General features: G+C 43.2%; 2 protein-coding genes across 3 annotated transcripts in view; one reads left to right on the forward strand and one right to left on the reverse strand.

The window, feature by feature from the left end:
• Positions 1 to 589: 589 nt before the first annotated feature.
• Positions 590 to 8556, reverse strand: EXTL2 (exostosin like glycosyltransferase 2). The gene is given in 7 exon segments (XM_075098247.1): positions 590 to 3143; positions 3781 to 3851; positions 5241 to 5668; positions 6729 to 6759; positions 6762 to 6797; positions 7941 to 8031; positions 8422 to 8556. Coding segments are annotated over 6 exon segments (1119 nt in total). The 5' UTR covers positions 8002 to 8031; positions 8422 to 8556; the 3' UTR covers positions 590 to 2651.
• A 304-nt stretch (positions 8557 to 8860) lies between these two features.
• Positions 8861 to 13797, forward strand: part of SLC30A7 (solute carrier family 30 member 7) — a 32464-nt gene continuing 27527 nt past the window's right edge. The window contains exons 1-2 of one of the 2 annotated variants that reach the window (XM_075098245.1): positions 8861 to 9039; positions 9154 to 9255. In XM_075098245.1, coding sequence (XP_074954346.1) covers positions 8960 to 9039; positions 9154 to 9255 — 182 coding nt within the window. In that variant the 5' untranslated portion in view covers positions 8861 to 8959. Of the gene's footprint in view, positions 9040 to 9153; positions 9256 to 9498; positions 9713 to 12704; positions 12808 to 13797 lie in introns of those variants that run through there. The other variant, XM_075098246.1, reaches the window with a different exon arrangement.

The following is a 13797-nucleotide window of genomic DNA, read 5'->3' on the forward strand; positions in this document are numbered from 1 at the left end:
AACTGTAGGTAAAGAAGCGATTTTCTTGTAGTCCTGTTGCATGGTTTGAAGACTATATCCTGATTTTTTCAACAAGGATTGTTTAAATATATCTTTTAGACACCATTTTTAAAGTCCTGTGTTGTATAAATGTTAATTTCTACAGACCATTCAGAGGTGGCGATGAATCTGTTTAGACTCCTGAATATATCCAAATGACATCTAGATAATCTCTTAGGAGAAATCATCACACAAGAATCTCAAGGCACTTTTATAACCATCAAGGGATAAAGAGTTACCAGGCTTTAAAAAATAAAAACCCAAACCCTTTTGGTTCCCAGGCACAATGAATTATGGCTAGAGCTGGAGTCTTATCTTTGACTTTTCTTTGCTACCTAAGCCTAACTGCTTACAGCTGTGTTTTCTGAAGGCTTTTTTTTCCCTCATGAGTGGGTCTTACCTAAATTAAGTGAATGTATGTGCCAGCAAGTATACATTTTTTAAAAAATGACATCTTGGTGCTGCTCAGCTGCATGCAAACTGTGAGCTTCCTTTAGACATCTTACACTGAAAAACTCGGTCAATAATCTGAAGATAAATACACTGCAACTCTGTTTTACAGATTTTATTTGACAACAGTACAAATTAAATTTACCAGTATAATAAAAGCTTGTTCTAGTAATTCTTTCACTGATAGAGAGGAACTACCAAAAAACCACACACAAAAAAACCAACAAAAAACCAAAAACCAACCCAAAACAACTCCTTCCCCCCTACAAAGAACCCAATACTAAGATGTGGCTGAGTTGACAGTTCATTTCACATTTTAGAATAAGGTAAACAACATTGGTGAGTCTTCACAATTGTAGCTGATACTGCACAGAACAGAAATCACAGAAGACCAGTCAGTAAATGAAATGCAGTGAACTACTATTAGGAAAGCTGCATTTCTGGAAATATCATAAACCTGTTTGTATACCACTTATAACTACAGCACAATAATTAAAAGCTACTTGTCACCATTACAACAAAATTAAGCAGACTGCATTGCCATATTAAGATTTTGCCCTTTAAATCTCGCAAAAGTACTAGGAAGACTTCACTGAACAGAAACCAAATCCTTTAACACTGATAGAACAAGGCAAAAGAACCCAAAGACTCACACTCAGAATCAGCCCTGCTGTGAAGAACTTGAACATTTTTCAACCACTTTTGGTTCAAATGATGATGACAAAAAATAAGTTTATACACCATTTGTGCAGATGCTATTTGTGTACCAGGTATTTGCTGTTACTGATCGCCCATAGATACCTTTTAACTGACACTAAGAATTGGTTAAAAGCTGACGCAGATGAAACTGAACCTACTTTGGATGCCAGATTTGATTCTTCTCTGTCGTCCAGGAAAATGACTGTCTTTTGTCCTTTCCTCCGTATCACAAAAAAAGTTCTGTAACTGCAGTAGAAAAGGCTTGTCCTGTCCATGTTAACACATATCCAGAATTACAGAGTCCCCAGGGAATTCAGAGACTGATAATAGCCCAGCCCTGTCAAAAATACTTCCTTTTTTATAATGCTTTTACCCATTAATTGCACATTTTAACTCTGTTGTCATAGCCACCGAAGACAAAGATGAAAGGAACCAAAGAGTAAAGACTCATTTGAAAGAGCAGTTGAAAAAAACAGTAGACCTGTGGCATTACAAAATGTACACTCTGTAATAAATGTACAACAGCTTGCTCTTATTAGGAATCATAAATAAGACATTTTTTAAAAAGTGAGGATTTTCTTGGGCACGTTTTTGTAACAATGTACATGCAAAATGTCAAAATAAAACTAAGTACTAAAGAGTATTAATAAATTATAAAGCTTATATAAGCAGCCAGAAGAAATGGATGAGCTATATTTCATGTATTCACGTTTCTTACATTTCCAACTGCTAGGTTTTACCTTTCAGCTGCCTGCAGTGTTTCAGCAACTCTAGGCATATTAATAATAGGGGTAAAAAAGCCACATCAGAGATCATTTTCCACTATCTCAGCAGCAGCAGATATTGTAGGCAATGGGTTTAGGACTATCAGAGATGAAGGTGAGGTACTCCTTTCTGGCTGGCTTTCATAGCAGCTTCAGGAACATCTCAGAATACAGAATAGCTTATATACATCCTTCAAAGGGGTTTTGTACAGGAGTCTAGAAGCCTGGCCAAGAGTTCACTGTAGCCCTTCTAGAGTTTCACTGGGAACTGGGTAGGGGGAGGCGAGGAGAGGAGGGGGAAGACAAGGGAGCATCTCAACATAAAACTATCAAAAATAAGCCTAGACTTCATTTGACTAGACACATATATTTAAAAAATAATCAAAATATAAGCACTGAAGCGTAGGAGTGCATTTCTGTCTGCACGTTTCTGAAGAACTAGCCTAATTAATTATAACAGCTTTTCATGTTTTAAGGAGAGAGGATGATTATATCACAGCTAAACATTAGTATATATTCTTTAAGTTTTCTCAAAACTTACCTTGGAGAATTAGTAAGAAAGGCAAAAAAAAAAAGCCAAATGGAAAAAATTCAGAGGCTACAAATAAGAATGGCCACGTAATTACACCTTCTTCTCTCCTCAGACTCAGTACAATTCACTTATTACTGTTTAACATCTAATCCCTTCAAATCATTGGCTTACATTTTATTTTTGTGATTGGCATAATTAGGAAAACCAAACTGAGAAATCATGATATTAGAATATTTTAAAGGCATGCCATCATAAATATTAACCAGTTTATTTACACAGTAAGATCTCTGTAACAGGTGCTCTGCTCGGTGCCACATTCCAGAATAGCCACTGTTAGTGTCTTTTTCTAAATTTCTTATATCAACAGGCTTCACAAACACTCCTGAAGGCTTCCCAGTGTGCTTGGCTACCAGAAAATTCATGGCAATATCATCACAATTTTGAGTTTCATCTATTAAGGTGTAAACAGCTTCCGGCTGTCTTTGAAAGTCTTCTAAATACCCACTATGAAAAAACGCTGCACCAATAAGAACCATGGAATATTGATCTCCGTTTCCAAAGCCAGGGTTCTGCAATTCGAAGCTGCCATAACTGTATACGCCTGAAGGAGTAGAAATGTGCTTTCTAGGAACAAATCCCACTATATGCTCTGGAAATTGCTGTAAGAAAAAAGAGAAAAAATAAAAATGAAGCCCACACTGTGAAACATGTGTTAAGTATTTTCAGAAGAATGACTTTGTGTGTTATTTTATTTTTGTGTGGTTTTTTGTTTGGTTTTTTTTTTAAATTAAGAGGAGCACAAGATTGTTGCCAGGCAAGAATGAAATCATTGGCGTATGGTCCTTTGGTCTGCATAAATGTTGCAATTAAATCAGTTTTGCAAAACTGACACAATATGCCTCATTCCACATCACGTAGTGCCAAGAAACATCTATCCACAATTTGCAGCTGTATATTTGGCACTCAAGAGAAGTTTACAGACATTTTCTCTTAGAAAAAAAAAACAAAACCACACGCTTTTGTTCTGCAGCCTGCTATTCGTTTAAATCAATTCAGCAGTCAGCAACTTCCGTGTTCATGTACAAGAAGTTACAAATTTCCAAGTTACACATTACAGGTACAGCTACTATGAAAGAATATTTTTGCAATTTCTACCATACAATGCTTTGATACTTCTAAAATTTAACTTCATAGCTAGAAAATCAGTAGTTAAACTTTATATAGTATTACTTCAATTAAAATCATTAATCTTGATTGTACCTCATAAATAGTGCCTGCCAAGGTGCAAAATATTACCTGCCAAACAGAAAAGGCAAAAGCAAGGTCATGCGCACTGACTAGTGTATCATCATCCATCATTAAAACAGCTGAAGGGAGGGGAAAAAAAAAAGAAAAACTTTTAACTTATCAGAAGATTAAATACACGAGCACAGTATGCAGCACAGTATTCGATAAGTTAGCTGTGAAACTTCTATAACCATTAAGCTGAACTGAACCATTAAACTCCCCACAAGCAGATTAAGAAAACATACTTAGATTTCAAAGCTAAAGCAAGGTTGCAGCTTTGTGGCGATTGGAGGCAAACCTAAGTTTTAGATCATTTGCCAGCAAAACTCGGCAACCTTTGATCATCTGTAGTCAGCTGGACAGACACGGGCTGGAAAACTTGGAGAGTTTGGCAAAGCCACTTAAAACTCTACTAATCTTGTGTAAAAATACAACTAAAATAAAGATATACCATTCTTTAGTGTATGAAATTTATACAGGATTCTTAGTATAAAATTTTACCCAAGTCCTCACTACTTGCAAGTTCTAATTAATTAATAATTAATAAATTGCACAGGCAACATTCAATATGATTATCTACAGAAGGAAGAATCTCTGCCTTAAATTTTAGGCAAAAGACCATCAGGAAGTGGAAAAGCCAAGATATTCTTAGATCAGAACTCCAGATGCATTAAAGCTTTTTAAGTTCAGTCAGAATAAATCCTATTACAGTAAATAAAACACTCAAGAAGTTGAAGTTTCTAGTGTCTTCCTAGAAGTCATGGGTTTTGAGTAGCAAAGCATGTTAAGAAGGGGGCAGTAAACAGAATTACCTTCACTAATCATGAGTAAGGTCAGGTCTGTAATGCAACATTTGGGGTTTTTTTCCACTTGAAACAAACAGGGCTTATTGTTGTGCTTCTCCTGGAAAGAGCTTAGGAAGAATATTTAGATGAAGAGCCAAAAGACTGGGGAAAATACTCTTAAAAAGGATGCATAATTTGAGATAGAAAGCCAGCCAGCTAGGGAGGGAGGTTTCTCTGAAAACCAGAACATGCTTGAGAAGTTAGTCTTAAAATGAATGATTAACTCAAGTCCTTACCAGATGACTTAAGTCCTAATTAATGCAAAGACTCAACAATACATGTGCTATGAATTTCAGTTTACGCTATAAAGGAAAGATAGGCTGAACTACCCATGTTTGCCTCACAAAGGAAATGGAGAACAGACACAGTTGCAAAAACCCATGAAACGCACTTCACATCCCTCTTTTTTCCCCTACCCTTCACTGGCAACCTCGAGCCTGCTGGTGGTGGTGGTGTGCATCTGATACCATAACCTAGGTTTCTTCTGTATTACCCACACTCTATTAAGTGGCCCGACAGATGCACGGATTTATTACACAGTATAACCCAAACCATCTCTCTTTCGGCACTCAGATTTTAAGTGTGAAAATAATATTAGCAGTAGCAATATGAACTGATGGTTACCTTTTGTTTCCAGCTCAGGGAAATTCTGGAGTCTGTTCCTCATGCGATTTACAGTTTGAACTTTAAAGACAACGGGGACAGGATGAGGCCCCAAGGAATTCCACATTTCCTCTGGTATCTTCTCACCAATGTTGTTCCACACAACAATTACTTTATGTAGGTGGGGGATGGCTTGATAATGATTTAAAAGCTTTAGCAGTAAGTCAGTTCTATTATATGTCTGCATAATGAGAGTAAATGAATCCAAGGCAGACTGACTCTGGGCTTTTGGTTCCCTTCTCAAATTAGGCATTTTGTCATCTTTGACAGTGGGAAGCAAAGCTGTTAAAGCACCTGCCACGAGAAGTAAGACAACGATCACCACAGAAGTGAAGCGTAGTAGGCGGATTCCCATAACTCTTCCTGGAAGCTTACAGAAGTGAAAATGCCTTTAAAAGAAGCAACAGGAAAGGAAAAGTCATCAATCCCATGTATAATTATCTCCCTCTCTTGAGCAAAACTCCCACAATATTAAGTAGACTTTTGTTTAAGTAAATAAATAAGGAGGATTTTAGTTCTTGGGCCAATTACTTTCAACTATGAAGACAGATGCTTCTGGTACTCAGTTTCTATGTTTACTTGCTTTTCACTTTTTTTGGTTAACTTTGAATTTCCTTGTTCTGTGAAAATGAATCTAGAATAATTCTTTAACTCTAGATTGTTCATCATCTCTTATTTGCTCAGTACTGTGTTTTTGACTGAACATCTACATACCTCACCAAACCCATCCAGCTGAAATTAGAAAGCAAATTTGTACAGAGATTCTATATTTTCAGCATTGCAGGAGCTCTGCCTTAGCTGGAAAACATAAGGGAGGGAAGGTGCCTCCTCAAGAGCCCTGGCAGAAAGGAGAAAGTGAAATGCTCACTCGCTCTTTTCAGGCGCCGTACACAGGAGGAACAACCTTCATCACTGATTTGCTGGACATTTTGTCAATAGTTTGTGTGTATCTGCTCAGGCTGGGGAAGCAGCCTTAGCGTAACGCAGGGCTTTCTGGACCCTCCTGATTTTGGAACTAAACAGGACCTCTTAAAAAGCTACAAAGGGAGCCCTCCCAGTTCTCCAGATATTTATAAACCGTAATCTCAGCAGATCCAGCAGCCACTGCATTCCAGAGTTGGCACCTTAAAGGTGTCATCCGCATCTGTTCTTCCTCCTTTACTCACAAGAATAGTATGAATTGAACACGAGATGAACACTCTAAGCTTACCACTAAACCGTTACTCATCCATACATATTACTCACGTTACTCCACTCGTAATTTCTAGGCTTTCAGCAGGGACTTCAGATCAAATTAAGTGATCCAGGACAGCTCCAACAATTACATTTTTAGAGAGAGTATCTGTGTGCTTTTTCACAGACGTTTTGATCATTTTTTCCCACAGTGCATATACCATGCTTGAAAATATGGATGTAAGTTATTTTAGTCTAAAAGCCCTCTCAACTTACCTCATTGTTGCCAAGTAGGATTGTTTTCCCTCCTTGTTTCTACAGGACAGTTATTTGGGATCTTTGAATCTGTTGGGAATTAAAGGGACTCTGTAACTGAAGATCAACAGTTACCCCACATGCTACCCAGCATTCTTTTACAAGTAAACATTCCCCTCAATTACTGATTGATGTGTGCATTCCTCGCAATTATCCACTCCCTTTTCCTGTTGCTCAGTTGAACAACCGCCTCTGCCTTTCAGTGAAGGCTCCACAAAGTTATTACCCCAGTTGATTAGAAAGAAAAGCACAGCCCGTGCCTCTGCTTGTAAAACTGTTGCTTTGTACCTCTGCAGGGTCTGTGTGTTCCATCCTTAGGGCCAACCACAGACACAGGCAGGTCTCCAGTACCTCACAGTTCATCGCTTTGCTTACCAGGCACCGCTAAAATAGCTACTTGGCTCCCGCAGTCAGGTAAGTAGTCCCAATAAAATTATTTTATTTTCTGGCTCATCCCCTTTGTACTCTCATTCCCTAAGCTCACCACTTGTGCTAGAGGTTTAAGACACAGCATTTTTTTTTTCCCCATCTGGTTTGGCAGCTTGGCAGAAGGGAAAGCAAGTAGGAGTGTACGCACAAAGGGGAAGGATGCACAAGATGCAGGACTGCAACCTCAGAAACCTGCGTCTGCTCAGGCTCCTAGGTTGCTGGAGGGATTTTTGTTCTTTTAAAACCAGTTGAACAAAGAAAGGGAGGTTTTATTTTTTGTTTAGGAATGGTAATAGAAAAGTTTAGAGAGCAAGAACTTGTATTTAAGAATTGAACCTACGTGAAATTTTGTAGGAGTAATTTGTTTAGGTTATGTAAAAAGTACAGAACTGCTGATTTGCACGGATGCCAATCTGAATACGCCCACTCGTACAGGTCTTCCCAAAATCCAATTCCAATTTTACAGCCTTCTTATTTTGTGGGGCTGGAGAGGTCATTGAAACCACTTCCAGAAGTTAATCACTTGTTTTGGTTGCTACATTTTATAGGTGTAACTAATCCTCCCCGACTTCTATATCTGACTGGCAGCAGTAGCTATTCAGCACTTCTTAGGACCTCCACACTTCGGCCATACGTGCTTTTAAAGAGGTGAACCCCAGGTTCTCTTTCCCCAGTTGCGACATAGACACAGCAATACTTACCAGTACTTCTGTAACAATTACTTAGTTAAAATTGAAAGCATACTTAGGATGGAATTGTAAGTGTTGTTTACTGTGGTAATGAGACTTCCTGGCTCGCCATACATTCTTGCATTTACTCAATTGCATATGGTAGGCTGCAATGATAAGTAAGGATGACATTACTATATATTCTCTAACGAAAATAAATGTCTATATAAAATATTTAGGGTTAGCATCATGGCACTTTCCAGTAACAAAGCACCGATCAGCTTTGCCAACTAAGTTATGAAATTGCCACACAAGACTGACCTCGTTAAAGAACCCTGCAACACCCCCCGTAGAGAACGCCTCTTCGAATACACCCCCCACTGTGTCAAAACACGGTATCTTGGTGCTCATCCCCGGGGGAAGGCTTCTGGCGGGGTCCCCGGCGGGCAGCGCCGCGCCTCAGCACCACCCCGCAGCAGCCGCCGAGCCCCGCAGCCGCCCCGCAGGAGCAGCAGCAGCTGCCGCCCCCCGCCCGGCCCCGCCGCCCCCTCACGCACGGTTTCCCCTCGCTTCGTGCGGACGCCGGCGCTGCCGCTCGCTTCCCCGTCCCCGAGGCGCTGCCGGCGGCCGGGCCCTGCTTCCGAAGCCGCACCGCCGGCGGGCCCGGGACGGGCGGAGGAAAGGGGGTGGCTGGGCAGGGCTCTGCCGGGCTCGGCCCCCCCGCAGGCCGCTGCGGTGACTCAGAGGCGGCCCAGCTCCGCTTCCCGTGGGATGCCCCGCCGCTTCCTCCCGGCAGGCCCCGGGTTGTAGTTCGGGTCCTGCGGCGGGCAGGGAGCGCCTCCCCCCGGCCGGGCCCGTACCGAGGGCCGCCGCAGCAGCTCTAGGAGTACCGGACACCGTGTGCACCCACACTCCAAGAGGGTATCGGGCTCGGTTTTGCGGCGGGCCCGCCTCCAGCGGCGCAGTCGGGCCGGAAGCGCCACCGGCGGGTGGGCGGGACCGCGGGGGGGGTGCCCCCGCTCCGCCCCGCCCCGCTCCGCTCCGCCCCGCTCCGCCGGCCGGGCACGCCGCGGCCCCGGTACCGGCACCGGGAAGATGTTGCCCCTCTCCATCAAGGACGATGAGTACAAGCCGCCCAAACTCAACCTGCTCAGGAAGGTGTCGGGCTGGTTCAGGTGAGCGGGGCCGGGGCCGGGGCCGGGGCCGGGGGAGGCCGAGGGCGGGCGGGCGAGCCCGGCCTTCCGCCGCTGTGCCGGCGGCGGGTGACCCGCCGTGTGCTCCCTCCTCAGGTCCATCCTGGCGGACAAGACCTCCCGCAACCTCTTCTTCTTCCTCTGCCTCAACCTCTCCTTCGCCTTCGTGGAGCTGCTCTACGGCATCTGGAGTAACAGGTAGCGGGGCGGGGGGCTGTCGGTGAGGCGGGGGGCGGCTGGCGGGGCGGGGGCGGCCGGCGGAGCGGGGGCGGCCGGCGGAGCGGGGGCGGCCCCCGGCGGGGCGCAGGAAGCGGCGCCTCCCGCCGCGGGCAGTGCCACGTCTGCCGCTCGGCGGGGCCGGGGCCCTGCGGCTGGGGCTGTCCCCGGGCCCGCCCTCCGGAGGGGCCGAGCCCCGGGGGCCGCTGGCGGGCCCGGCGCCCCGCGGAGGAGCGCCCTTGGGGAGCGGCGTCTCGCCGGCCGCGCCGCTCGGCCCCTCGCTGAGGAGGAAGTTCGGCCTCGGCGTGCGGTGCGGTGCGGTGCGGGGCCGTGTGCCCGCCGCCTGCCCCGGGGATCCTTTGTCTGGGAATGCGGCTTCGATTGCGGGTCAGAGCTGGGTGGGAGAACCCGGCCCTGCGTCAGACAGCCTTGTCTCTGAGTGAGAAACAGGAATTAACGCGTCCTGATGTAGCTAAGCCGGACTTTGTGGAGCACATACAGCCACAAAGGTGGAAAGAACAGGAGGCACTTGACTAGATTGCTGCTGAAAAGGCTGTAGTAAAATCTAAAAAGAAATTACTTTAGTCCTGATGTGCAGTGTACAGGCAGAGAACAGGTGATCAGTGTCTTCATGATTGTTGTGCTTCGTTCTTGATAGAATTGATCTATGGTGGCATTTCAGTCTCTAAGTCAGTGCTTCAGTTTGAAGCAGACAGGCATGGAAGTGTCGTTTCAGCCCAGCAGTGTGTACTTCCGCATGGAATTTCAAGTAGACTTTATTAAAAGCTCTAGTATGGACACAGATTACTGGGACTGTTAATCAGGAGTTTAGGGGAGGGTTAGGCTGGGCATTAGGAAAAGGTTCTTCCCCCAGAGGGTGGTGGAGCCCTGGCACAGGCTCCCCAGGGAGGCATCACGGCACCAGCCTGGCGATATTCCAGAAGCCCTTGGCCCAGGCCCTCAGAGACACGGTGTGAATTTGGGGTGTCCTGTGCGGGGACAGGAGCTGGGCTCGATGGTCCTTGTGGGTCCCTCCCGGCTCAGGGCATTCTGTGATTCTATGAGAGTCTTGAGCGAAAGTAGCAATGCTGGTTTAGAAACAGTCATATCCTACTATTTATAATTTTTCTCTGAATCTCTTAAACTGCACTATAAAATCCTTAACCTTGATTACAGTAACTGCTGCTGTAGCACTAGTGAGAACACAGTGCTGTCTTGGGCACAGTGTGTCTTGGCAATGTGCAGGCCGTCATGGATGTGCTTGGGTTTGACTTTGGTAGTGATTCACTTTGCCATTGTGTGACGATTATTGTCTGCATGGCCTGTTTATTCAGTATGGATTTTTTTTTAATAGCTCAGAAGATGCAAATAATTTTTCTCTATGGTTCAGCTCTGAAGAGCTTTATGTTCATATGAGTTTATTCTGATATTTTTGTTTTAAGCACAATAACTTTTATTGGTAGTGTGACCAGAAATGAAATCTATACCAGAAAAAGTCCTGTATATGAGGTAATTAAACTGAGAAATTCAAGTGACACTTGCCAAAAATCTGTCACTGAAGAATTGGGCTTACTGGAATTGAGAACACTCTTACTTATTTTTGTTCATTATAGAAATTAAGAATTAGGATTTGCTGGATAGTTAGTAGTTGGACCTCTTGTTTATATTTCAGGTCACTAATATCAGGTGTCTTTACATTAAGACTAGATTTTAGGCTAGAACAAAACAGTATCAGAAGCAAGTGTCTCTCTAGCAGGGAGGAGTAACAGAGAATATAGTGAGGAATGCCTTCAGTTAACGCAGATGGTTCATGCCTTGGAAGAATAAAACACGTAACAAACAAACACAGAGCCCTATCGGGAAAATGATTTATTGAGTTTGATAAACACAGCTCCTTTGCTGTCTGTGTGAGGGATGCAGAAATGGAAGGTTTGTAAAGGGGACTTACTGTATCATCTTGGAGCACGTCTTTATTCCACTATGGCCTACCTTGGGTATGGCCAGTGCTGGATGCTGCAAGCGTTAGAAGCACAATCTTGAATTCTGTTCTTTCTGGTTGTTCTTGATGATGTCAGTGAGCGTAAGATAGCGAGGCTAACAGGCTGCCACCATTATTCAGATGATTCTTCCCCTGGCTTCCACAGACTAAGGAATTTCTTTTTAATTGTGATTCTGAAAAGTACTCTTTCGTCCATTTAAATTTAAGCAGATTGCTGTGAGTTCTTTGACTAGAATATTGTTATTTCAAAATCAAATCTATTTCAGCCCCCAAAGTTTTTGTTGGAAAGTACTAAGAGTCTTCAGTTTTGTTGGTTTTTTTTTTTAATTCTTACTTCTTATATTCTTATCTTTTGTTTGCCAAGTAAGTTGTTTCCTGAATTCACATAACTGTTTTGTCATTTATATGGTCCTCTTACAAATACTCTGGTACGCTGATGTTCTTGAAGCACAGACGACACAACTGGATGTGGTATTTTGCCAGCTGAAAGCTTGTTTAAAGTTGAAATCTGCAACTTGGGCTGTTCTGTTTTAAAATACTATTACGTGCATACTTGTGGTATTAAATCAACTATGGAAGCGTCCTCATTTAGACACAATGTGTTTGAGTGCAGGGTTTCTACTGGATTATACTCTGGATGATGTATTCCAGGTCTAATGGAAGTTCCTGCATACGCCCTGTGTTGCTGGTGGTTGACTGGATCGATCGTTTACTTTAGTAACCACTTTGCACCCAGTTTTTTAAGGTCTCGTTAATTTACAGGTCATTTAAAAAAAGCTTCACATGAAATCGGATTGGCCTCTTACTAGGCTTCCTATCGTTTGTGCAGCTGAATTGCTTGCAGCTGTACCTACAGTGCAGGGCGTGTTTGCGCCGCGCGGTGAATCGCGTTGGAGATGAAGTCTGTACTGACCCCTGTGGTTAAATCCACATCTGCCTGGCTATTTGCAGATGTTAGCTTAGGTCTTGAAAGAGCACAGCTGTGTTGGTGTGGCACCTATGGTAAGTCTTGTCTCTGAGATTTGCAGGTGTGAGCACAGTGGCATGATAACTTTCTAGTACAGGATTTTGGTTCAGTCCTTATACACTCTTTCCCAGGAGACTATACAGAAAAACCCCTCTGAAACCACTAGCTATCTCTGTTTAGCCGTGCTTATTCCTTCCATTTCATAATCATAAGTATAAGATTACTGTCACTCTAATTACCTTCTACCTGAATGTTTGGTGTGTATTGTGGGTTTGGGTTTTTTTTTCCCCCACTGGGTCTTTCTCACTGCTCAGAACCAAATCTAATATGAGCCATTTCCCTAGGGATGTCACCTGGTTTTGGGGAGGGGGAAGCTGTCACCTACACCCTTCAAGATATTTGAAAGGGTATTCCATTCTGCTGCTTCATAGGCATCCAGCTAAAACCTTTGGTCTTGCTTTAAAGTTTGTCCAGGACAGCTGCATCTGCTTCCTGTATTGGTGGCTGGAGCACCTAAGGACAATTTACCGTGACACCATCCTCTGCCTTAAATGTGTTATTGTTGTAGGTATGTTGTATGTGCCCATAAAGTATATCTGTAAATAGAGAAAGAGAGCAAAGACTTTTCTTCTCTCTCCTCTTCCTCAAACCTGCTTCTTCCACAGTTGAGTGTTTCATCTGAAACACTTCAGAATAATCTTGACATTTATTTCAGTCAGGCTGAAATGGTTTGGTGTCCTAATGTGAAGTAGTTCAAACTTTGGCTAATGAAACTTTGGATTTGACTTCAGTGTGAAAACTTGGCTGTCCTCTGGAACTCGTTTCTCCCAGTAATTGCTTTTTGTTCTTCGGTTACCAGGAAGTGGGTTGTCTATGTAATTGTTCTTAGACAGCCAAAGGATTGGGAAAATGGAACTTTCAGGACAATTGTAATAACAAATGCTCATCAGTACCTCCGTATCAAATGTCTTTTCAAATATGAAGCAGTTTTTGCGTTCTGATGCACATACTTCCTTGCAGTCTTACAGAACCTGTTTATGATTAGTAATTTAGAAAATGTGGCCAACTGTTGCGTGTGGTGTTAAATCTAATTGACCTTAAGGCCTACAAACCAATAGGAGTCTTACTGACTGGGTAACTCATGAACTAAGTGACATTTCTTTGAACTTTGTTGGGTAAAACAGCATGCTAAACTTTTCCTGTGTTTGTCAGTCAAGATTGTAGTTGTGCATCGGTGGTTGAAATAAACCTTTTAAGAAGTGGTCTTTCAGCCTCTGCTTCCTTCAGCTTCTAGATCAAAGGGGAGTGTGTGTCTTCTAGTCAATGCCTTGCAGCTGACAAGGCAAAGATTTGGGGACTGATAAGGTTTACATGCAGTGGCTTATCGTTGTTCTAATAACACTCTTATTTTTGAACTGGATTTAGCTTGGATCCATTCAGCTGAAAGCACAGATGGAGCAAGTGTTTGTTTGCTTTTATTTCTATGTGGACATATTCCAGTCAAACTAGAAGAGTAATGGTGGTCACCAGCAAAAGGAGCAAATGACTGCTATCTTTA

The sequence above is a fragment of the Phalacrocorax aristotelis genome, chromosome 6 (assembly GCF_949628215.1).
Source record: "Phalacrocorax aristotelis chromosome 6, bGulAri2.1, whole genome shotgun sequence".
NCBI classification, from domain to species: Eukaryota; Metazoa; Chordata; class Aves; order Suliformes; family Phalacrocoracidae; genus Phalacrocorax; species Phalacrocorax aristotelis.